General features: G+C 38.6%; 1 protein-coding gene across 1 annotated transcript; it reads left to right on the forward strand.

The window, feature by feature from the left end:
- Positions 1-26,454, forward strand: LOC117306487 (D(2) dopamine receptor A-like). Its single transcript, XM_033791032.1, has 2 exons — positions 1-1,165; positions 25,093-26,454. Exons 1-2 carry the CDS (start codon positions 667-669, stop codon positions 26,241-26,243), a joined length of 1,650 nt encoding a protein of 549 aa, XP_033646923.1. The 5' UTR covers positions 1-666; the 3' UTR covers positions 26,244-26,454.
- The last annotated feature ends 1,241 nt before the right edge of the window (positions 26,455-27,695 follow it).

Genomic DNA, 27,695 nt, shown 5'->3' on the forward strand with positions numbered 1-27,695 from the left:
ACTGCTTCCGACAGTGCATCTTATAAACCTCTCGCCGCAGTACCATTATGATAACCACGAGTTGAGCCCTGCATTTTGCCAACTATCACTTAACGGGAAAATAGCAAGGTATGATGGTGGATTCCCCAAGTTAATTGAGTTGGATCTACGGTTATAATTAAGCTGTGCAAGGAGAATTCAAACGTAGCTCCGTATATCGTGTCGTCTAGCGTGCAGGTCAGAGAAGAGGCGAGAAGACGTTCTGACTTCGGATGAAAATAATCTCTGGTGTCCTGGTTTACACTCGCTTGCCGTTTCTCCCGGGTCGATATTTTGCCCGCTCACATCTTTAGGTCAACGTGACGTTTAGTGCCAACACCAAGTGATCTTGCAAGACGATGGAGTTATGAATAAAACTTGATTGAAATGCTGTTTGATGGTAAATACTTGCTGAAATGATACTATAAGGTTGCATAGAACAAGACTTGATAAGAACATTTTAATTGAAAATTTTATAATAATCACCGGATTGTAATTTGTATTGCAAACCTTCAAAAGACGTGGAAGTACACCCTGTGGTCTCATATTGTTTTAAGTGAGCAGCTAACAACAACGACCGGTAGGCCTAATATATATATAACAATTGAAATTTTTGGAAAACCTTCACAATAAAATGACTTCACTTAGATGTTGTTAACACCAACTTGGTTAACACGGAACATCAAAATGGAATTTACCGCATCTTACAGAACTGAAGTTTCAGCAACATCGTCACCTGAGCAAAGCACGGGTTATTACGTCTGGTGGGCCGTGCACATAGTCTTCATGGCGACTATCCTGTGTCTCGGACTTCTCGGAAACACCAGTCTCTGCTGGATCATCCTTACCGACCAAAAGCTCCGATCGGTACCCAATGAGTTGGTGCTGAACCTGGCGGTGTGTGGGTTGTTCACGGTGATTCTGAACGGACCTCTGATTATTCTAACACTATCTGGAGATACCTACCAGGACTGGCCGTACGGGGAGGCGCTTTGCCAGTTCAACGGGTTCACTACGTCAGTCTACGGGCTGGCTTCGGTACTTACTCTTGCCTTGATATCCGTCAATCGATATCAAATGATACGGAGGTCAACGAGTCAGTTTGCGTCCTGGTTCACCCGCTCAATGGGTAGATTTCTCATCGCTGGTAAGTTATTGACCTTGAAAAATTGTTACTGAATTGGAAAAAAGGTTCACAAACTCAACTCATGTACAATCTATGTAACATAATCAAACATTAATATTAGTTTTACACATAGGCCTATACACCGAGAACTATACCCAGTACTTGCCGAGCTCTGTGAAAACAAATACTCGGTGGGATTCGAACCCACGACCTTTGCAATTCTAGAGCAGTGTCTTACCAACCACCGAGAGGCAGTTCAAGAAAATTGGTAAATTTGATAGACTGGCACCTTAATGATGAGGTTACCAGCACTTTGAGTCTCATATCATCTAGGGAACTCGACTTGTACCACACACCATCACACGAATACACCAAATCCTTATTCCTATAGTTAGAGGATCGTTCCTATAAGGGTTTGTACGGAGCTCTGGAAGTGCCATCCAAATTGTTTATAACCTGAGATAACAATACTGCAGGATGATGACATAAACGTAAGGTGACGATATCGATGTTTTATCTCGAAATGGCGATATCTTGAAAACTAGAGCGCCGTCTTCAAGAAATACATTATCTCGGGATGTCGACATTTTACATTCATGATGTCGACATCATTAGATAAAATTTATCAGGAAGACGACATCTTTATATTGCAGGATATCGTCAAGTCTTTGATATGACGAGCAACATGTAATCACAACACGACTTGTGCCTCACAGGTCATCAATCTCCCGAACCTCTCTCTGCCCGGTAAACAATTTCATGCTCCACTCACTTTCCTCTGTCTTCGATCCTGTCTTATGTGTCCTCCTCTTATCTCAATCTTCTTCTCTCTCTCTAAAAAAAAAAAGGTCGTTGTCAGTGTCTCCATTTCCCACTCTTTCCTCTTCAGCCTCTTGATGCATATTGTTGTGATAATCCAGTTGACAGATTAAACAGCATAATGAAAGGCACTAGAAACAAAAATGTAAATGTCGAAGACCAGTATGTTCATTCGGTTTATCCCAAATTGTTTCCTCAATATTTCTAGTCATCGAAGTTGCATATATAAGAATAACGAACGAAAACACCCTGGTTGCACAATAATGTGTGTGCTTTCAGCAGATGCCTAAACAAGGTTACAATCAAGCCTGAAGTATTTTAAAACTATTTTAAAACTAAGCCACTTCTAAGCCGTTTCTCACAATATTATTTTATACTATCAAAAGCTCTCCATTGCTCGTTGCCAAGTAAACTTGAGTGCCAACAATTATTTTGACACCAGTAGTGTCTAGTGCCTTGAAATCTCTCATTCAATTTGGTGTTTCAGCAGAATTGTAAAATCTCAGATAAAAATATTCAATTCCAGGAGGGTTTTCTGTGATAGGAAATATAAATTGGGTGTAATGATCCATGGCAGTCTCGTCTTAAATTGACAACACGGTTTTTATGGACGTTCCGTCTATGTCGATAGTGTCCACAGTGCCTTTAAAAAGCACATTGTGAAACTTCAATAAAGAGCAGAAAACTGCCTTCTTCTAAAATAAAGGACGAGTCTTATCTGTCAACATGTTGACTTCCCATGTACTTTGGATGGCATTTTCTGCGTACCTGGAAACCGAATAGGGTTATAGGATGTATGAGGGATGATGTGAAGGTGAAAGATCGTCAGACGGAAACATAATCAGCTTCTGGTGAAGCTGTAGGGCTTTTACGTTTGTCACAAGAAGAAAAGGTTTTTCTCCTTATTCTATTTTATATCCTGCAAGGCTTTTACGTTACTTTGTCAGACGAAGAAAAGGTTTTTCTCCTTATTCTATTTTATATCCTGCAAGGCTTTTACGTTTTTCAGACGAAGACAAGGGTTTTCCCTGTCCTATCTTATACTTTATAATGTAACATAGTGTAGATATTTTATATGTAACATAACATGTTGATATATTTTTCTCGGCATGGAAGTTGTACTTAAAATGCCGTATTACACGATAACTTTTAAGTATTGTTACAACAAGTAAACAAGGTGACGTTTTGTTTTTTGTGGGTCTCAGGTGTAGAACATTTCGCAAATCAATGTTTTACTTTTTATTTTAGATCTGTGGTTTTATTTCTTATTCATGGTTACATCTAATAGTGATAACGTTTGTCAAAGTTTGTAATTTTAATTCCTGATCGGACATTGTTTCGACTGAATAAGAAGGATGTAATCAACGAGATTCCCTCCCTTTGGGGTTGACGTGACGTGTTTTCGAGCAAGACTTTCTTGTATGAGTACTTACATCAGGGTCGCGAACAATTCTTTAAGACGCTGTTTACGGATACGGAGTACATTTCTTTCTATTTTTGATTACTGCCAAATTCAACAGCACAATTAACGCAAATTCTAGGATTAGATGTGGAAGGCAAAACCCTAATGGGGGAAACCCACGCAATCATAGGGACTTCAAGCCCAATCCACATGCAAGGCGACGGTCTGAGGTGGGGTTCGAACCGGGGTTGACATAGGTGAAAGACTGGGACAGAAACTGTTGAGCCAACAGGGTCCGGTCTGACGTAAGATTCGAACTAGGATCTACGAGGTAAAAGGCAGGGAAAGAAACCACTGAGTAAACCTGATCCCCTATATACAGGACTGTAATGTATAACATATCAAAAGGCCTACTGCGTATTAATTTTTCTCTCAGAAAATTTTGTCGCAGGAGTAGATTAAGTTCCCGCCATTTTGTGGCCGTGAATGCGAGCAGACGAGAGTGTTATTCTGGGGTTCCGGTTAGGTTTACCTTGTAATCCTGTAATTCGGTAACAGCAAAGGATATCCACAGTGTGTCCTTTCCAAGAAATCTAGATTCAGAATTATTCAAGCAGATGTTTTATTGTACTTTTTGGGGGGTTTGTTTTGTTAGTCTCCGTTGATTCAACATACCACTCAGGGAAATAACAGAAATTCCCCACTGCAATTAACTACAGACATTTATCATGATTGTTGCCTCCATCTTGGTCATGTTCCTTAGATCGAATAGCATTAATGGATGCTAATAATCATTTTGCAAATGGGAACCAGACTATTTTGTTCTTCCAGCCTCGTTTTAGTAACATTGATATCAATGGGAGAAATTAAAGATGGTTGCACGTGATGAAGGTCTATACCATGGGCCCAATTTCATACTGCTGCCTACGCACAAAAAGTGCTAAACATTAATTTTTTACCATTCGTTTCTCACTCAAGATCAAAAGACTTCAGACCTGAAGCCTTTTATTATGCGTCTGAAAACACACAAATTTGTGCAACAAGGGTGTTTTTTCATTCATGATTCCCTTGCAACTTCGATGACCAATTGAGTCAAAGTTTCACAGATTTATTATTTTATACATAATTTTTTTATGTTGGGATACACCAAGTGTGAATACTGGTCTGTGTGAATTACGTACAGTGCCTTTAATGGGTAAACAGAATTGCGGTTTGGCCAGACAGGAGAGAATGTTCTCAATGCAACGTGTGATCGAATTTTTAATGATGACCGTTGGGCATTTGCTATACTTGATTCAAAGTTTCCTAATTATTTGACAACTGCCAGTGATTATCGACTCGTACTGTCTGAACTGCTAGATTTTCCCACGAAAAACACCAATATAAATAACAAATAAGTCCAAGGCAGTTGCATATAGTTGGCATTTAATAAACAAAATGGCCTGCAGGATAATTAAATGACCCATGGAAAAATCTTAATGCGTTTTGTACTACAACGTAGTCTGCAGAATAATTGTCAGTCGTCAACAACAATCTTGGTCGTAAGAGGAGTTTCTAAAAATATGCCACCCGCCTAATTTGAAATTCATTAATGCAGCATTGTTTGATGATCACTAGCTATAAGCGAGGAATGAAGAAACAGGTTTTTAAGATGTGAGATTATGAGCTCAAATTTCAATATCAAACAGCTATCCTGTACAGGAGCTCCACGATTTTTGCAAACCAAATCTGACGGGAATGTTACCGAAGGCAATGTTGGATCGACCGGTCTCGAGTTATTGCGGCCACGGGAAGATTTAGCCCAAGCACCGTATAATAGGTCAGTAATTCAATGGGAGGTTTCTTTATAAAACTACTGGCAAGACACGACACAGTGGTACAGACAGCTTGCTGTCTCCACCTAAAAGCCAGTCACACGAGAGCAATTTAGCAAGGGTCCCTAGTTAAATTGTATCATGGTTTTAAAATTTGACAATTTTTCCTGACAGCTATTTAGCTAGGGTCCCTAGCTAAATTGTGGCATGGTTGTAAGATTTTACAAAGTATATCTTCGTGTAAAAGGACAACAGATGTTATACTGGCCACCCTCGTTCTAAAGTCCATTTACACAAGAGCAATTTAGCAAGGGTCCCTTGCTAAACTGTAAATATGGTTGTAAAATTAATTTTACGAAATGTATTCTCGTGTGAAAGGACAACAAATGTTCTACTGTCCCGCATCCCTTGTCAAATCTTGTCAAACAAACCCTTGCTAAATTGTAGCATGGTTGTAACATTCTACAAAATGTATACCCTCGTGTGAAAGGGCAACAATCTGTGTATTATCCAGGGACCATTGTCAAATTCTGTCAAAGATTTTCAGTGTTTACCTGCTGAGAATGGAGGTCCCAGTTGTGCATTAGTCAACTGACATCATGTTGGAGCCTCTGTCAACAACTCTTGCAATAATACATTTTTTTTATTAAAGTTCTGCATTTCTGATCCAATAAATCTGATGGTACTCACGGAATGAATTATAACACTTGTACTTGAAAGAGACAGTGTTTATTAACAGTAAAGCCTTGGTTGATGTGCATTATGAACGGTGTTTGTTATTTACATGACTATATGGAAATATAACAAACTTGAACCTATTTCCTTTAACTAGCTTTTATGTCTTAAAAGAATAAAAAGGTGTACACTTAGGAATATGCCCTGTATAGATTTTGCCTGTTTATTGTTAATTCCATTTTTTTTAATTCTGTAAAAACTTTGTAAATTTGAATGTTGTCAACCTTTTGGTTGTTTTTTATTCAGATTAAAATAAACCATTAATAATAATAATATATGCATATTAAATTGAAGTCAACATTTTAGTAAAATTTTCTGTGGAAAGGACAGATAACATCCATACGATATTTATGAACCTAGAAGCATTTTGACAAGTTGGTGACCGAACGGATGTATAAGAAGTAAAGATTCTTTGCTTTCTCTATAAAAAATTATAAGAAAGATGAATGAGCAAACAATAACTGCAAACCCCCACTTTAATGAACCACCACTTTAAATCACACTTTATGTCCACATGACAAGACCAGTCTTTCACCCATGCGTGTAAAGACTACATCTTGAAGCATCTCATCTTGCTATCTATATCCAATTAACCTAGCTTGAGTCTAGTGATATTCTCCCCCTACCCAAAGATGACGAGTCGAGTGAGCTTCTTGTATGAAAGGTAACAAGCTTTGATATCAAAGCACTGCATCAACAACCAAGCTGTTTATTAAGTTATTTGTCAGTCTTTCCGAAACGGTAACCTGCCTGTCAACATCAACAGCGCCCCAGGCCATGGTCTAAACTTATACATTTCAAACATGATTATAGGACTGTACCTCGTATTTTGTCAGAGATGCACTGAACACCTAAAATTGCTATAATAACACAAACAGGGGGGAGATGTGGTGCTTGGTGTACACTGCTCAATCAACTTTTGAATCCAACACACTCTGCATTAGAAACATCGCAAGATTAGGCCCACTCTTCAAAACATGGTTTCTTTACATTGAATCCATGACTCACACGTGTTGAAAATGGGGTTGAATATGATCTTCTGTAGGACTGAGTTATTGGTATGTGAATGAGACTAAAATTGGTGATGTTGCTGGGGAGATGGAGAGGGCGATGGTCATTTTTGCATTTATATCTTTGTCCTTCGGTTGGTTAGCAGTTTGCTAAAAAATACATTGCTCCAGCCAGTGATGATTAATATGGATAGAACGGTTCTCCTGTATATTTTCATTATGCTTGTGCAAAAATTGTTTGCCATTTTTTCCATCTTCTTTGTGATTTTTTTTTCTTGTTTTCCCTAGTATTTCTTTGTTTTCTTTGGTTGTTTGCCTGTAGTTGTGCTTGTCCCTTGTCTTTTGGTTTTGATGTGTGAACAAGGGTCCCCTTTTAGTGGGCCTGTGTGCCTCTTTGGGGTATCCCTTTTGCACCAATGTCATTTTTTGGTGTATTAGTGCAATGAAAGTAATAAAATTAAAGCAATATAAAATAAAACACTGAGGGCGCACTTGGTATCCATATATGTTTTTATTGAAAACCATTAGAATGGATAAGAATGAAAACCCTTCCTAAATCCAATATTGTATACCTTTAACAGTCTATTATGTACTTCTAGTCAACAGCAAAAAGTACAAAACACCATCCACGTCAACCAAAACGTACATCCCAATTGCCAATATGAAGATTGATGTATATTGATTACGCATTACGTTATGGGCAATGACCCAAGAGGACAAACTCTTGCAGCGGTACACCGACGCCAGTTACGTGCCGTGTATTCATTACGATTGCTTCTCTCGCTGTTCTTTCCCGTACCCTCATTCAATATTCCAGGCGGTAACACGATGGCGTTTTTCTCGACAATATGATTTTCCTGCGAGGTGATCACCGTGAGAAATCCTATCTGACACTTGAATCCCAAATGGGTTAGAGAAATTGACCACACATGCGTTCCATGTTCACCCCACTGCATCCCAAACATAAGCAGCCGAGGTCAATATGGTATTCTGCAATTATAGATGCTAAGAACCTGAACTTTCGCTTAGCGTGAACTGGGCCCAATTTCATAAAGCTGTTTGGCAGAAAATACTGCTAGATAAATTTCTCTGCCAAACACAAAATGAGTGGGGCACAAGTCGCAACAGTGTAATCTTTTAAATGTTGGCTGGTAAACTGTTTTTGCTAAGCAAGATATTCATGTGCTTAGCAGGTGTTTTGTGCTTACGGGCTTAATGAAATTCGGCCTAGGTTCCCAAAATCAAAAATATTGTTAACCGATTATTGTTTGCTCAGTAAATTGATTTTTTTAGCGATACTTTTTGCTTCGTTGTCTTTTTACGAGTTTAACAATGACAGCATGTACCTGACGACTGGAGAGCAATGAGTCCATTTTGTTGTCTTTACACACGAGTTGACAGGGGGGGGGGGGTAGGGCAGAGGCCCTGACTGCACTTCCTGCATAAATTCTCTTGTCTCCTTGGTAACAAAATTTGCTCACATGTTAATAATGAAAGAAACCTGGATGAAATCAAATGAGGCGATTCACTGAAGCGATTAATTCCACAAATTAACAAGGAACAATTATCTCATAACATTACAGACACTGTATTTTGTTTCAATTTAAGTTACTAGTAAGCAAATAGCACATACATGTACACATTCACAAAACACATGCCTTTGGATGTTTTGTTAGTAAGGCTTGAATTAGTGACACAAGTTGATTAGAATTTCATGCAATCATAACAAACTGTCAGCTCAATTTACCTGTTCTAAAAAGCAGTGAGGACAGAAGCCTAGCATGGTGTCATGTTCGATTATACAATCAATTAATTATTTGACAAGGAATTCACATACAAATTAAACAAGCTGCCTGTTTGGTTAGCGTCCGTAAATAGTGTGATGCTTTTTTAAACGAGATTTATTCTTGCCACAACTTCGCTCGACGAGAGAATTACACAAAACTTACTGTAATAAGCAATACATGAGGGGATGTTCTAAGGGGATATTCTTTGAGACGTGTGCTCATGAATGTTGGCACATTAATATATTTGTTGAGACATTTCTTGACTTATGCTCTTAAGTCGTCAAAGAGTGTTTCTCCATGCTTTACAACTGTATCTTACCCAATTAAAGGGTGCACCAAGATCCATGTATTTACTCTTATGATTATGAAAGCTAATTGTGAATACATCCTGACGAAGATGATGGGGGTAATGATGGTGAATGTATTATATCTCAGACGTTTTTCATGGAATTATCATTTGTTATTTTCTTATTAAAAATCTGAAATCTTATCAAGTTTGATAACAAACATATCATCCGTTTCATTGTAATGACATTGCTATGATCAATCAAATTTCATTCTGAAAAACATTCTCACAGAAAGTTGTGTAATTGTATACAGCCACCTGTGTTCACACTGGACTAAGATTATTTAAAACCGAGTTTCGAGAAATAACGAGTACTAAATGTGCGATGTGCCAACACTCTATACAAATATATTAGTCAAAACAACACTAATTAGTCATATGAGATTAATTAGTCATATGAGACATGATTTTAAATCATGTTTCATATAACTAATTAGTGATGTTTGACTAATAATAGTTTTAGAGTGAAGTGGTTGCTCTTTATTTATGATTCTTGCTAACGGATGTTAAATCCTTCTTGGCTGTTTAATTTTACTAAATTGGTTCTATTTTTACTTTCTTGAATTCGTTGAAATCAAATGTGTCAACCAAACCCCAAAGGCAAAATGCTTAAAATACATTGAGAATAATTAGGTCCTGCCCTGGAAACGAGGTTCGTGGATATCCATTCGTGTATACTGGTTAGTGACTCCTGTGTCATGTTCCCTGTATGATAAGTAACGATGATGAATACTAACTATATTTATGGTAAGGGGTCAGACTATTTTTGGTATCCCTCAGTCAGGTTACATCAGGTTACATGAAATAATATGACATGCCCTTTTCGAAAGCAAGGTTTGATGTTCGGTATGGAATCCGTTCCTCTTTCTTTTAAATAATCGACGGAGCCATGAGCCAAAGCGGAACCTTGGTTTCGAAAGGACCCGGGTTATAGAGGAAAACACAATTGTTACTAACGATAAGGAGCTACGGTATTACAGTAAAAGGTGAGAAAATTAACACTTCTATTTCAGTTAGACCTTAACTGAGAAAAGTACATCTTAATTCTTCGAAAATCAAACTGAAATATGGTGTGTGGATTGATTAATTTGCACGAAACCTCCTTGACCACCCAAAGGCAAATATACTTTGGCTAAACGCATAGGCCTATTCTTTGAAACTGGAAATTTGTGTTTTTTTTTGTACTATAGAAATTTGTTTTTTTGGAGATACCAGCTGACATGCGTTGGTGTTAATCATTTATCAGGGATCGATGTCCCTATATCCATTACAGTTTGTTCCGACAAATAATACAGGAAAATCCAAGAAAAGTCTGGTTTTTGATATAAGCGGTGTTATGTTCGCCGTCTTGGCGCACTTTTGCGGTATGTTCCTCGGAGATAAATCAAGCAATATTTAACGCCTATAATTGACTAGTGCACTTTTATTTAAAGTGGCGATACGTAAACAAAGCCACACACAACTCATCGTCATTGGTTTGAGCTGACACATTGTCACGTGATTTTAATACGAGGAATTTGTTTCCGTTGTAGGTTGTCCTGGTGAGTATTGGGAGAATTTGTTTCTTCAAAAACCAAAAACACTCGTCCTCCGCCAATGATATTTTTCCGCTTAAAGTTTGGTATAAATGTGTAAATGCAGTAGGCAGTAGGCTAAAGGGACATGATAACGATGAAAAAGAAGAAAAAGAAACACGAATGATCACATAATTAATTGAGTTATTGTTGCTCGAAATAATTCAGTGCTCACGAAATAACTTACATCACGGCGCTCATAATAAATGATTTCGAGCGCTTGAAATAACAAATTTCATGCGTCCGAAATTATTTTGAGCGCTCAAAGTAAGAACAAAAATTATTTCACATGTCCCTCTAGAGGCTCCGTATGGCCTATTTAAACGCAAAGTATAAAACTAACAGAAAATGAAAAAGAAATTGATAAGTTTCGATTTTAGACTCACCGATCAAAAATGTTCATCTTAAACAAATCATCTCCAGGGAATATTTCCATCCGGAAACACTGCAAATGTTAAGAAAATAGCACTGGAAGGCACAGGTGTTATATTTAGCTTTTGATTATTTAATCCAAATAAACACATGATGAAGCAGGGCAAAATAGGCTTTCTACAGAAGACGATCAGAGCTACTGATAAAAACGTCAAGTTCAAACCTATACAGAGCCACCCAAACCCCAAGAGATTATCATTACATGGTGCACACAACGCCAACCTTATACTATACCGGACAAAATATCTGACACAAAACATTAACAGCTTCTCGCTGCTTTCACAAAAACGTTGCAATTAAATTTGATGAAATATACACATATTAATCATTTCATTATGTTGATTTAAAGATAAACGAATTAATTATATCTTCCAAAACCAATGCGTCATTACAGCCTTTAGTGCTTTTATATGATTTGAAATTAATTCAGCAATGGCGATATGATTATTGCCAAGGGACCTGAATAACATATCTGATGTAGCCTTCAATGTAAATAGAACTAAGACATTCGACGTCTTGTCCTTGGTCGTGACATCATTTAATATTCACAAAGAGATTGTATATTCATCTCAAGGAGATACTTGCCAATTTGTTCTGCTCCTCAAGAGCGAAGTTCAAAATCGACTATCAGCCTTGTCTAAAACAGCGAAGAGTTTTTTTGGTTTAAGCATTAACCAGATTTATGTACAATACTCAAAAGGTGGATGAACACTGACAAATTTAAATTCAGGAGAAGTTTGCGGCACATATTTATCAACTATAATTTTGATTTATTAGTTGCTTTGGTTTTGAAAATTATGGCTGTGCAATTTTCAGCAGCCCTTTGCATTAAGTTACAATATGCAAAGAAAATATTAGAAATGGTGCGGGCCTTATTCCAATTCAAATATTCAATCAATGAGAAATAAGGGTCGTGGTAACACCAAGTGTCTATTGAATTTCTCTGTGATTAAAGTGGTGCTCGGCGTTTTGATCAGATTGATTTGATCGTCTACGGGAGAAAGCTCATTTCAGAAACTGCCACACCGACACAGCCCCTTTAATACGTGCTTAACCGAGAGACAATTATGACAGCACCCATTCGACTAGGAGCCAGTCTAAATATTCATGGAGCTAGTCTAAATGTTCATGTTCCTTTGCGTCAGGTCACAGGTTTGTTCTTCTAAATTAATTTCAACAACCAGTCCCAGATTAACAGGGCTGCCTAAGGACAACCAGTAAATGAGTACGAAACATGCTTACAAGAACAAGGGTTACCATCAGGGAGTCCTAGCCAAACAACAAGTACCATCTGTTACTGGTATCATGTGAATGGTTGCTTAGCAGAACACAGTTAAGGGATACTTTGTGCTCAAGCTGGGCTACAAATTCTCCTGAAATCAGGATTTGTAGTCAACCTCCTTGTGTCTTCAAATTGTCTTGGAAGAGGTTGAGCAGTCATCAGAGGGAGATGAGCAGTCCACATTGTGTCCGAACCTAATATTTGTTGTTCTGGCGATTCACAGAGTCTGTTAAAAACCTCTTGAATGAACATCTGAGATGTTCCAGGCCTAGAGTATCAGGAACCCCGGCCAACAGGGCATTTTCATGAACTTTGACTTTCGGCAAATCTCATCCCTGGCTCCTTAAGCTCTGTGAAATTGGAACCAGTTGTGACAATAATATAACCTCATTATAATTAGAGAACACTTCAATAATCAATTTCATTTACAGGGAAGTTCAGCTTCTCTTGAGGCGAGAGCCAGTAACATACAAAGAGATAAAAGAGATTCCATCAGTAAGATACGGATACTGCAACAATAAGAACACCACATAATGTTCAATTTTACACAGCATGCCCATCACGTCTACATCGGCCCAAAAGGAAAGCTTTCGTTTATACACTGCTATTTATACAGCACGACGCCGGGGTACAACACTTACAATGCGCTTACTCGAAACCTGGGGACGGGGTTGCATATAATAATAATGAACAAGTGGTCTTTTAGAGAGTCACCTTAACACAACATGTTCTCTTCTAATCGTGTGACGGGTGACTAAAGCTGTGAATAACTCAATGAACATGGATGCCGACTTTACATTGTCAGTTCAGGACCACCATAGGCTTAAAAAAGAAAAAAAGATAACAAATTAGGGGAAAAAAAACCCAATCAATATTGTTGTAGCTGCATCTTGTGTTTAAGCATTTACACCCGATCCATTTCAAGACATTTGTATATTCACTTTCGATTTCACTTTAATTTCACGTCATATCATTGTTAGATTTAGTATTTATTAGGAGGCAAAGAAACATAGCAGTGCCTACTAACCGAAAAGGTCACATTTCGCGGTAACAAGACACGGAACAAGGAAGATAGTAACGAAAGTCATTTAAAAACACTCGAATTTGCGTGCACGGTCGACTATTTGTTGTATCCCAACTTTTTAATTCGAGGATCTTCAGTAATTAATCTCATTATTTCGGATAAGTCCTTTAAACTGGGGAAGAATCCAACTCTTGACTTAACAAATAAGCAAACTACTTGAAAAATGCCCCAAATGTGAACTTTAATAAAGTAATGGAATGTAACTTTAAGTTTGCCAAGTCCGCTTATGGATGGTGCAATCATGATGGAGTGAGGTGTATGAATAAATACATTTGAGGAAATGCACAAAAACAATCAAACAAAGAAGTCGACGTAGCTGCATGTGCGTTGAAATTGAGCGCAATTTGAATGTAAACTTCTGCCAATACAAGCCGTTTGGAATGAGATACATTTTGCGTTGTCAGTCGCAGTTATAACTGCGAGTTATTAACCGCGAGTTACGGGCGCGATGTTACTTAGAATTACTGCCTCTGCACTTTCTGGAAATTAATCATGACAGGAGAAGGACTCGAAAATTCAAATGGATGGATGATTCAAGGAAGTGTTTTGTAGGTCTGGCTGTATATACTGTTATTTATGGTGTTCGGGTTATGGTGTTCCAGTGTTGCATCAAGAAGGCCTATCATTTCAGAGTTTCAAGCACTTCGGAGCACTAAGTGATACTCCAATATGAGTAGCTGGCCATTGAATACCCCTACAAGGTGTTTAAGTAGGCCTACCGGATGTTCTTAAATTTGAGCAGACTTACCAAGCCCAACAGTCGAGTACCAAGAACTTGGATGTCGGAGTACGAGAACTTTATACAGGAATTCAAATTTTTGGGTCAATATACTGTGCAAAATGTCCGTTACCCACATGTTCAGTTTTTACGTTATTTGTGCGATTTTCAGAAATAATATCGTAGATGTCAGTTTTCCGATAATCAAAAAGCACGTCTTTCAATAAACTAGAAGTGTTGAAAATTAATCGATTACTTAAGGCTTTTCAATCTTTGATAGATTTTACATCAATTCAGCTAACCATTTTGTCTAGAACTAAAATAAAAATGTAAAAGTAAACATGTAGTGACTAAACGTGCTCAAACCATACAGGAATTAGCCTATATAGCTATAGCAGTCATTCAGTGTTGTCAATAAGGAGTAAATTTACTCTGATTGAGAGTGCAGCCCATGATGTAAATTAAATCTCGCCAGGTCTTAATAAGGTTTGCCCGTTGGGAGTAGGCAATCAAATGAAGGCTGTATTCTCCATGGAATACCTGCCACTGTTGTAAAACACTCAGTAGGTTTTTCCAAACTAGGATGACCTTCAGTTGTCTAAGTAAACAATTACTCTAGCGTTGGTCTTATTTAATTTTGGTTAATGACATCCATCACTATATTATATTAGATTAGATTTTAGACATTAATTGAATTACATTTGTTTTTACCCCATGTGCATTTGAACGTACAAACCAGTAAACAATTCCTTAATGTGTCCCGCTATTACGATTAATTGACGTGCGTAAACGTAAGGAATAGGTTGGCAGCCATGATGGATAAACTGCGTCCGGAAAGTGGGCATCGGATGTTCTGGATAAACATGTTTTCTCAACCATTTTATTTGAGCAAATTATTTTGTAGGTTTATGCAGAGCCACATTTTCGAGACAAAACCATAATTATCCATTTATTTATTTATTTATTTAAAAAGAGATTTTACGAAAACACAAGCTCAAGAGTGACGTTGGAATGAGATTCAACAACGACTTAATCTCCCAATGTTTCTACTGTCCCATAAAACACCATTCAACAAAAAGTGCTTGCCGAGCAAGAATCCGTTGAAATAGAAACTAGACTCTTCATTGCCTTTTAATCCTCTTTCTGCTTAATACAACTAGCTTCAATCTTTTGTCAACTTGATAGCAATTGTTCTTAAAATTTCGTATTTTTCCATATAAGGGGTAAAAAAAACAAAAAAACAAAGGGAGATGTCACAGATCTTTGTCAATGCTTTGCTTATGATTCAGCCTACACCAGGCAACTCAAAGGAAACTTCTTTGTTCCCGTCTGAATATTGTTTGACTTTGCTACTAAGACTGACCCGTGATATGACTAGTTAAAGACAGTGGACACTATTGGTAGATGTCAAAGACCAGTCTTCTCACTTGGTGTATCTCAAAAAATGCATAAAATAACAATCCTGTGAAAATTTGAGCTCATTCGATCATCGAAGTTGCGAGATAATAATGAAAGAAAAAACACCCTTGTCACACAAAGTTGTGTGCTTTCAGATGCTTGATTTCGATACCTCAAATTCTAAACTTGAGGTCTCAAAATCAAATTCGTGGAAAATTACTTCTTTCTCGAAAACTATGGCACGTCAGAGGGAGCCGTTTCTCACAATGTTTTATACCATCAACCTCTCCCCATTACTCGTCAGTAAGAAAGGTTTTATGCTAATAATTATTTTGAGTATTTACCAATAGTGTCCACTGCCTTTAAGCCAACTTGTACATCGTGAAAATCGTGCTGTTCAGTATTATGAGTCATGTCGCCATAACAATCTATGATATAGGCCTAGGCCAAGTTGCAGATGAATTTAATTGTGATTTATGGATTGTGTTTTATGTTAAAGCAATTAGTTCGGAATACCATTATTGTATCCATTAGGCCATAGGATATAGGGCGTCATTGAGTTGACAAACAGATATTTCAAAATCAACATTTCGGTTAATCGTTACGTACTATGTAAATCGCCTTTAGTTTTCCAAGAGGAAAGATGTTAAACTATTAATTTGAATTAATGTTCAAATATAGGCATTAAGTCTTCATTGAAAACCACCACCAAAATATATTTGCATGAAATGACTTGCTTCAATGATGAACTGTATGTTTCTGGATTCATAAGCACGATTGTGATGACGGTATTTCTTGCAGGCGTGTTAGAATGCACTTAAGGGGAGTAAGCGAGACGCAAGGGAAAAAGCGAGACGAATGGGCACACGGTGTAGTATTAGGCTGCCCGCTGTCTATATTATTATGAATTGTCACTATAAATAGCAAAGTACATAATAGTATATATATGTGGTAATAATTTGGTCCACATCTTAAGCAGCATGAGGTGTGTTACAGTAATAGATAATGATTCACATTTTTGTAACAGCTCGACGGTGAATGGTCTTTATATGGATGGATTAAAACCGTTGGACCGACTGATGAAAATTGATAGCTTGAAAGATCTTTACCGCTGATAGCGTCGCCATCGTGCCCGACCTCAAGAAAATGTTTACACTCATTCACATTAAACCAAAGGGGTAAGACTGTTTTACCTTCCAGCCTCGGTTTGGAATTTGATTAAAATTGTTTAGAATGGCAGAACCATGCTTGTATGTGTCGACTCCTTTTTCGCGAGCAACTGTAAGAAGCAATGCTTGTACATGTACATCATTTTCAGTTTGTTTAATTTTGAGGTCCTTTTTAATTTTGCATTACAACTTCTACAGTGTGTTTTTTAAATAAACCATTTAGGCCTGCATCAGTTTTTTAGATGTTGCTAGTTTTGTAACAGACCAATGATTTGCCTCGAAGTAGGCGTACCTTTAAAATGACGAAGATCTCCTCAAATATTTTTAGCAAATATGCTGCAGCGAACAGGTCTAAATATAGACCTTTGCCAACTCACACTGGGTTGAGGTGTTTGAGTTGCATTTAATACCGCCTAATACCTAATACCTTATTCGAGAGACGTTCCTAAAGTAGAATTGGGACCCAGATTTTTGACATTTTTTATACTTGTAGAACATTATCAATTACTGCAGAAGAATTCTAAATGTGTAAAACGGTTCGTATAAGATAGAATTCTCTTTCCCATCGCAGATTGGCCGCTGTTTAATTATTAACCAACTCCGTGTCCCATGGGGACTGACACGTTTCTGAGTCAGTATGATCCGGAATCTGTGTCAATATGACCCCAAAAAGGTCCAAATTACGCGGAATATGAGTTAAAAAAACAAATCATATTTCAAAACAACTGTCCAAGCCCAATTTCATAGAGCTGTTAAGCACAGAATGATGGTTACTGTATTCTGCTCAGCAAAAACAAACATGATACCAAGCACATATTGAACATGTGACATGGTATTTTAGCTGGTAACCTTATTTTGCTAAGCATAACTATGTTGAGCTTTAAGCAGCTTTGTTAAATTAGGCACAGGTAAGCTTGACCCTGAGTTGGGTCAGGCAGAAACCCGAGTTCCCGGTTTCCGGGTGAATTCTAACCCGGTAATTGTTTAGAGTGCAGACCTTAAGAGCTTTGCAAACAATTTTGATAACGTTTTTTAAACGTGTGAAGAAAATCAACGAATAAAAACACATTTTTTACGGGTTCAATGTTAGACCACGAGCAAGACTTTCGCAGTCTAATCAATCAGTGCACGAAGAACTTCAACCCATTTCACTTTCCATTAAAATTGCTTCTCATATTCCTTTCCAAATTGACTCAAATACCCCGAGTACGAAGCAAACACCAATTCGACTTTTAATCAAGGAATATTCCGGTATAAATTCACTCCATCTTATCATTAAATCCTGAAGTACGAACCACACATTGGCCATTGTATGTAACACGATCGAACGAATCCCGTTTCATCTACTTGTAGATTTCCCTGAAGCCCTTGTGTGTATAAGATCTATGCTTGAAGATGGATGATGAATGTTGTTTAACCATGGGAATAGGGATGCAGTTATTGGTAGATGAATGTCTTTATTATCAAGATGACATCATCGTAGTTTTGTATTGGACGTCTTTGGACTTGGGGAATGCTTTCTTAGCAACCTCTTTTATTTCTTGAGGATCAGCTTTGCACAAGGGAGCAATTCTCGCTGCAAACCGATGCTATTTAATACACCAACATGATGTTTGTTTATACAATAGACTTTGCAAGTCTCACGTGTATTCGAACATTGAGACATGAAGAGCACAAATTGAGTTTCCTTCACGCTAAAGCAATGAGAGACCACAAAATGGTCGAATAATCACCAGACTTGCACATGATACTATTTTATAATTAACATATCCAAGGATCAAGTGAGGTTTGCGGATACACAATGGTAAAAAGATAAACAATCTAAGATCTAAGACAGAAGATAATTATTAAATGGTACACCATCTCACGAGCTGTGGTGGTTCTGTGTATCAGGACCATGCCAGGGCCGATTTCACAAAGCAATAAAATTCATCGCAAGACAATTGTCAGTATTACCATAATGATTTGTATTGTGACATCACACTTTACTTAGCAACTATGAATGATTTGCAGTTAAGATTAATCTTAGCTCTTTGTGAAATCGGAGGCCCAATTGCATAGAGCTGTATGTTTACCAGAATAAGGTTACCAACCAAACAACATTTCACATGTACAATTTGGTTTCATGGGCAGGTGTGTAATATTTTCTGCTTAAAGGCAGTGGACACTATTGGTAATTGTCAAAGACTAGCCTTTACAGTTAGTGTATCTCAACATAGGCATAAAATAACAAACCTGTGAAAATTTGAGCTCAATCGGTCATCGAACTTGCAAGATAATAATGAAAGAAAAAATACCCTTGTCACAAGAAGTTGTGTGCGTTTAGATGATTTCGAGACCTCAAGTTCTAAACTTGAGGGTCTCGAAATCAAATTCGTGGAAAATTACTTCTTTCTCGAAAACTATGGCACTTCAGAGGGAGCCATTTCTCACAATGTTTTATATCATCAACCTTTCCCCATTACTTGTCACCAAGAAAGGTTTTACGCTAATCATTATTTTGAGTAATTACCAATAGTGACCACTGCCTTTAATTAGACCCAGTAGTCTCCACGAATCCTCTTGTTCGTATCTTCACCATGCAACGTTTCAAATCCTACTAAGTGATGCATAACATTAATTTGTTAAACCATATAGAAACATTTCATCTGATCAGAAGGAAACACAACATAATATTCTGCAAATCATGATATCGGAATACCAAATATAGCTTACCCTCATGTGAACAAGTGGGGGGGGGGCAAAATTGTTACACAGGTAATCAATTTCCTTGAATCGTTGAAATCCAGTAACATACTTACTGAATTATTTTATCGGCAAGGAAAACCTTGAGCAAGTTGAATTTATACTCAGTGTATGTTCCCTTCAAATTACTCCAGATTCTGACGTCTGCAAACATCAATTACTGTAAAAGCTCTAAAAAGCACGGTTCGAAAATAGTTAGGCCATGAGCAACATTTTAAGAATAATGAAAAGATGCAACGACGTGCAGACCGCGTTGGCAATTCAAGGCGAGACCGCCTTGGATCATTACCCCCAATTTATGTTTCACATCACAGAAAATCCTTCTGGAATTGAATATTGTTATCTGAGATGCCACAATCAAGATGTAAAACACAACATGAATATGATGGTTTTAAAGAAACGGAGCATGCATTCTTATTGGAAATACTAATGTATTAACATCAACATAATGGTCTTTAAGTAGTGGGTAGTCGTGTTAGTCAGGTAATAATTGCATAGAGGAAAATAAAATGTAGCACTTTAATGACTTACTAGCAACACAAAAATATCTGCAAGCGCTTTCGAAGGTAACCATTTCAATAAACCATCTCAAAATCAAATCAAATCAACAACACCAATTTGCATGAAAGGCTTAAAGAAATGGGGCAATTAGATCTATTGGCAATAGTTTTACATTAGTGTAAAGGCTTTTGTATGTTTCGCTAAAAAATCGAACACATTTGAGACCCTTTCTCCACTGATTTGATTATTTGTTTATTAATTTGATTTATTTATTTTAAATCTTTAGACATCACAATGAAAAAAGGTTGTACAGGGGCTGTCATGGGAAACATAAAACTAGACCCTTGCCAACAATAATAATATAGGGCCTAATGAAATTGTATTATTGCAAAAAATATTTATCTTTCGATCGGAGTCTTTATCGAAACGTCGTGCCATAACCATTTCTTGACATTGTGCTATAGGTCCTTTTGGTTTGAAGACGATTGCAATCCCTAAATTCTGTTTTCTTAAATATATTATTAAAAAGGATTTACACTCTGTCCAAGAGAAAGATTTTAAGACCACCGACATGTAACTTTCATAACTATTATCAGAATCAGAGTTTGCAAATTTGAAAGCAAAATGATATTGTATTTGAAGTGGATGTTTGGATTAAGCTAAACAGTCGTCGGATAGTAGTTTCCCTTAGAAAGGACACACATAATAATATACTATTGATCAATGTTTATATATTTAGTATCGGATCGCAGCAAGTGGACTATTTCGACAATTCCATCTGCTCTAAATAATGATTAAAGGCACTGGACACTGTTGGTAGTTACTCAAATTAATTCTTAGCATAAAACCTTACTTGGTAACGAGCATTTGAGAGCTGTTGATGGTATAACAAAATTGGGAGAAACGGCTCCCTCTGAAGTAACGTAGTTTTTGAGAAAGAGGTCATTTCTCGCCCAAATATTAAGAGACTTCAGCTGAAGCCTTTTATTAGGCAGATGAAAGCACACACATTAATTGTGGAACAATGGTGTTTTATCTTACATGGTTCTCTTGCAACTTCGATGACCATTGAGTCCAAATTTTCACAGGTTTGTTATTTCATGCATATGCTGGGATTCACCAGGTAAGTGTACTTGTCTTTGACAATTTTATTACCAAATGTTTCCAGTACCTTTAAACTCATCCGGGTTAATTTCTCCTCGCTCATTCATCAACGACAGGGCAAAGCTCGACAAGAAATAACGATTAAAATATATGTCAGTAAATACCTGTGTCACATTGGAATACTTCACCACACTGTATGAAGGTCAGATGTTACTACTAGTCTAAGTTGATAAATAATTTCATCAGGCACTTGGTATGTTAGTGCTATATTGGAGCTGTTCACTTATTTTCATATTACCTTTTTGCTTTAAGAACAAAATCATGTTATTTCGTTTTTCTTTGTTTATGTAAAATTATGTATAAAAAAATGCAACTTTTAAAAACTTCCGGTTCAAATTTTGACCCGGAATCCTTGGCCCAGGGGACCTGATCCATTCTGGAACAGGCTTACCGGGAAAGTGGTTCATAATTGGATTCTAACTCGAATCCTGCGTCAGTTTGACCCATTTCTTGGTCATTCTGAAACAGATGCTATGTTATACTGACCCCAAAATGAGTCAGGCCCCACGGGAGCCGGATCCGGATCAGTCCAGACCCGGATTTTTTAGAGTATAGTATAAAAAATAAATGACTTCATACGTCACAACAAACATCATGAGGACACACTGTAACCCGTGGAACAAAAGCCACGAGAATGTGGGAATTTATTGCAGCTCTTGATTTGGAAGAGACCAGTATAGAGAACCGGTATGTTGTCAGAATTGGCGCTCAATTTTATGATCATGATAGTGAAAGAACCGTGGTTTTATAAGAGGAGCGATCAGATCTGATATCGCATGTCCCTTCAGAGCCACCGTAGTTTGCTATTTTGCATGAGCATGTCATGATGATGTAACCGTTGGCAAGCATCAATACCATTTACAAAAAGAACACTTTGAATGTCACTCCAAAATTACCCCGTAATGATAACAAGTTGAAGATGACGTAGAAGTACAAAGTCTTTATCTTGATGTGGCAGCTCGTAGATCGATGTTTCTTTAAACCACATCCTTGTTACCAGAATTATTGATTTTTATGGAGATGGTTGGCTGTCTACCTTCAGGCATTAATTTACCATTGGAGTGTGATAGACGGACAAATCCAAGTGTACCACACGTGTGTAATTTTACCCGGAACATTTTCTGGTCATGTATCCTGAATAAGAAGTAGAAATTGTGAAGGTTTTGTCGACCTCAATGTAAAGGAACAGACTAATTTTATTTCTTCAGCCTGTGGCTGCGAGTGATGGCTTTACATGGAGTCAAATTTACAAAGAACAAACTGAATTAGCCTTTTCGAAACCACGGGTTGAGCAATGGAACACAAAGGGCAACAATCCTTAGTCTTTATCACAGAGAATTAAGCATCAATGTCTCCTGTAGACGAGCATACTGTTTGAAACGTTGAGACAAGCCGGCTCTGCAACAATCTCTTCAAAAGATAATAAGTACAAGGTTGAACGTACCGCACGTTTGCCAAAACACGTCCCATGTATCAGCGAAAAAAAATACGAAATTAACTCAGACAATCCCGGCCATATCTCGTTGGGCCCCCCTGCCCCCTTTCAATGTTGGTTCCATTTGCCGACTGTGTTCCGAATCAACATTGAGCGGGGGCGGGGGGCGGGCAAAATGTTTTGAATGTGAATGGGAATGGGAAGTGCACAGGGAACTGTTGTGTCAGGAAAGGGTGGCCCAAGCATTTTGGCCGGGATTGTAGCTACCAAACACTTCTAGATAATAATAACTGTGAAACCTATCGACATGAAACAGCCGTATGCTTTCCGTCCTCATGACATTCAAACATCTTGATCCAAGGTCACCGGGGTCATCCCGTCCAGACCGAGTGACGATCCATCCGCTCTGATTATTTTCCTATGCTAGCAAAAAAACAGCCGTATGCTTTCCGTCCTAGCCTCATGACATTCAAACATCTTGATCCAAGGTCACCGGGGTCATCCCGTCCAGACCGAGTGACGATCCATCCGCTCTGATTATTTTCCTATCCTAGCAACAATTAATCAACTTAACGGAAGCTACGGAGGCGTACATGTCTCTACGGAACATTTCCTCAGCGATTGCGACCGTCTGTGACGTCACACAAATGCCATTACGTCATTCTTAATGAAGTTCGGTTGAGGATATCCTGTATGCTGTACTCGCAGTTGTTTCTAACTTTCGACACGACACAGTAAGAGTAATGACGATCGTCGTTTTAAAACTACTCTGGTTCTTAAAATCCCCGGACGTTACTCATTTAAAACGAGGACAAGAACGTTTTACCTAAATGACGAAACGGGGCCAGTCCAGCTAAATTGAACACGTCATGCGAACATCCTATGTGAATATGTCGGCCTAGATGATCGCAATCAGTGATATCACCAATAAACATTATGAAATGATGACATAAGTTGCAGTTTTTTTAAAATTAGAATATATTGGTAGACCTATATAATAAGACAGTGATCGATTGGGACAAAGGGTTCCTGACGGACTGTCTAACTGGAAGATTCAAGTTTATAGCGCACAGATCCCAGTAGCTAAATCAAGGCACTTTACAATGTTATTATCTCTGTTCATCTGGTATACTTTTAGACCATTCACTTTCTCTATACTCCCTTGTGAGCATCAGGGGTTATTAATCTAACACAATACTGTCTCAGCCCCGCTGAAGTTCCCATTTATACAACTGGGTTTAGAGAAGCAATTATGGTTAAGTTCCTTGCTGAGGGACATGTCATGACTGATGGCAATCGAACCCGCACTACCGATGAAATGAGCAGGGATCAAAGCTGCTTAAGCACAAAACAGTAGTACGTAGATATAAAGCATAGAGCTATATATAAAGGCACAACAAAACTATGCTCACAAGAATAAGGGCAACAGTTAAAATGCCATTTCAAAATATGTGCCATCTGTGACTGGTATCTTGCGATATTGTTTTTGCCAAGCATAAAAGCACCAGGCCTATCGAGTGCTACGCAGCTCTTTGGTGTTGGGTCAAGAGACCGCTCAGCCATTCAACTTAATTAGTTTGAGTCGATTTATACACTATGAACTTGAATACGTGCGTTCTACTAAGCCATTATCCTAGTATGTGGTATCTACAAATTTTGAATCAAAGAACAGTTATAAAAATTCCACGCGCCGTAAAAACGAGGAAACTTGCCCACGTGTATCTGATTATAGAGAAGGTCCTTGCTGGGTATCTGATCTATCAATCACCATTACTCCATAATTAACACATGGATCATACACTTGGACTACGTGCTGCATATCCACGTTATATGACATGAATCTGTCAATTTCTTCAAGGGATTCATTATAGGGTTTTAGGGGAAGCTGGGGCTCTTTGATGACGCCATAGTGCCGGATGAAATTAAGGCGCGCAATGGCAGATATTCGTGTTCAAACTAATACCGTCTATCCAGTAGGAATTGTGGCCGACCGGGGAAAAGGCGAGGGCAGGCAGCCATGGCTCTCCCCTCTTGTCCACAAAAAATGAGATCGATAAAAAGTAATTTTATGTCTTTTTTCCGCTTGCACCCACCTTCTCTGCAAATTGAAATGTTTGGCTGCGCCTAGGCACGTGTACTGCGGGTATTCAAACCGTCAGACGCATAGTGTCGAAAACAGTCACTAAGACTAGGTTTCAAAGTAGAAATTGTTTGCGAATGATTTGAAACAAACCCAATGTGTCCACTTTAGTATGAACCGACACGTTGCATGGTGGGAGTAGAAATTGAGCTAGGTTTATGGTAGAAAGAAACAACTCTTTTCAGTGTAATCTCTTTTCAGTAGAGTCGGTTCTGAAAAGAACCGGTTGATAAGTGACAACTCAACGTTTTGATCAGTATGCTCTGATCGTCTTCGTTCCATTCAACAGTACATTTCCTGACACAATGTGTGGACACATCCATTGTTGTTCATCAAAATACACAACAGGGAATTATTAAATAATATTTGCTTTCTTTTTCTGATTTTTTACAGGTGTGTGGATATCATCCGGAGTGCTAGCCTTCCCTCCAGTCGTCGGCTGGTCTCAATACGAGTACATTCCAGAGAGAGCAATCTGCACCTTAAAATGGTCTACAGAAATCTCCTATACAGTATTCGTCTTCGCTCTAGGAATCTTCTTCCCCTTCGTGGTAACCTTCGTAGCTTACTTCTCCATCTTCCGACTCGTCCGTAAGAAGTTTAAGAAGATGAGAGAGCACACGACCCGCGGGAAACAAGGTGGGTCTCACTCGCGTAACGTGAGTAACAGCAGCGTTGGACGGTCTGAACGGAGACGCGGTAGCCAGCAGGTCTCAGGGATGTACGGAGGGGGTGATAGTATCAGTGCGGTATCGGGGGTAGTTGCACCTGTAGTGCTGGATGGAGAACCAATCCCTAGTGGCCAGGATATTGGAGTTCAGATGTGTATTGATACAGACGGAGCTGTGCCGGCTGTAGAAACAACAGAAGCCTTGACGCAGAAACGTATGCGATCTTGGTCTCTTATCGAGCATGATATTAAAGAAGACTCTCGATATATCCAAGTTGCAAATAAAACTCACCAGGATCCAGAAACTCAGCAGAAGAGTTTGACCCTCACTGTGCCTCCATCGCCATACCACGTGGATTCCTCGCAAACGCCTTTTAAAAAACGCGAGTCCCTTCCGTCGCGATCCAAGAGTGCCCACTCAAGGATCTACCGTACCGCGTCCGCTCCGGATCACGGGGAAGCAGCTCTGATTAAACGGCAGCGAAGCAACACCAAAACCTCCCGAAGTGGGACGGAGAAATCAAGTAATGCCAAGTCGACCTACCTACCTCCTAAAGATGATCTACGTGTCACCCTCATGGTCTTCATGGTTCTTACATCTTTCGTTCTCTGCTGGTCGCCAGTGACAATCATCAACTTCTTAGAGAGTTCCAGAGAAGTGGATATCGATCCGGCGCTCAATGTCTTCTCTGTGTATATGATTTTTGCCAGTAGTGCCATTAATCCAGTCATCTACGGCATGATGAACCGGAACTTTAGGAGCGGATTCAAGCGGTTCTTCTGTGGTTTCTGGGTCATCTGTGGAGCTTGTAAAAGAATCCCGCGTCAGAACCGAGTGTCAGTTATAAATCTGAATGATGAAACGTTACATTAACTTTGGATTGGAGGTATCACACAATGTCAACCCTGTCAGATGCCATGTGTACTGTTTTGTGTAGAGTGATGTGATTCATTCCTAAACATTATGGGTGCGTTCGATTAGCTTCCCTGGGTCTACCCGGTGCTCACTCTGGTGAGCCTCTGACAAGAGCTAAACGAACGACCACTCACCGCTTTCGCACCTGGGGCCAGCCCCAAGTGACCCACTCCACAAGCAGGGCACTGGGGGCTCACCCGGGTGAGCCCCGGCAAAGCTATTCAAACGTACCGGGGGCAGACCGGGGTCGACCTAGGGAAGCTAAACGAACGCACCCAATAGAGGCCTACGTACAGGGACCAGTCTTTTTCCACCCCTCATGTAGAAATCAGAATGGTTGGAAAGCCTGTATCATGCTGTACACAAACAAAAGCAAAAGTCTGTATCTGAACTAGTGGCTGTGGCTAAGGGTGTTGCTAAGAACAGCATGTAGGCTGGACTTGGCATTACTTGATTTATCCGTACCACCTCGGAAGGTTTTTGCATATAGCATTGCGTGGTGATCCGTGTCTAGCCCAAGCCGTAGCTGCTATTTCAGAACTTTGTGCGGTTACATAATAAATCCAAGTTTAAATTTACCACATAACATACAGACAGGGGACAAAATCCCCGACTCCTTCACCCTCACACTGTAAAAACTATGATATATGTGTTGTACCATCTCCATGGTTGTACATACCAGGAGGGAATCAAAATTATCACCAAAGGGTGTTAAAAAACCAGCAATCCCGAAATAAGTGTTACTTTAACACCGTATGTTGTAATCAAAAACAAATGATATCGAGGCCTATATGTTACAACACCCACGGTGTTAATGTCAACACACACAGCTTTGGCAGTGTATTCAAAAATAAAACGCCCCCCCCCAACCAAACCCGAACGTCTAGACCCACCTATAGTATAGGTTACTTATTTATTGTTATTTATTATTAAGAAGAGATTTGTGTTAGACGGCCCTCTACCTGAACTTTTATGTTGTATGTTCAGAATATTTGAATTAATATGCCAGTTATGTACACAGCAAAAAAGAAGGTTGCACTGTTCCTCAAATCAGGTATGGCACAATGACCCCCCCCTTGTATTTCGCGCGCTTTTAACACACCAATATAGCGCCTGACAAAAGAAAGTTCGTGAAACAAAAAACTGATGGAAAAAAATTCTTACAAAACAAATACGAACACAGATACAATCGCAGACTTAGCGTATATCATTTCAAACTTTTCCTTTTATTTTTGTCTCGACAGTTTATTAATTAGGCCTACGAGAAGGACCAGTGCCCAATTTTGTAAAGATGCTAAGCAAAGACTAATGCTAATAATAGCAAATTTCTTTGATAAGCAAAAACTGAGATAGGAACAAGTGGCAACAATGTAAACCCTATAAAAATCTTGCCGGCCAACTGTTTTACAG

This window comes from Asterias rubens, unplaced genomic scaffold (assembly GCF_902459465.1).
Source record: "Asterias rubens unplaced genomic scaffold, eAstRub1.3, whole genome shotgun sequence".
In the NCBI taxonomy this organism is placed as follows: Eukaryota; Metazoa; Echinodermata; class Asteroidea; order Forcipulatida; family Asteriidae; genus Asterias; species Asterias rubens.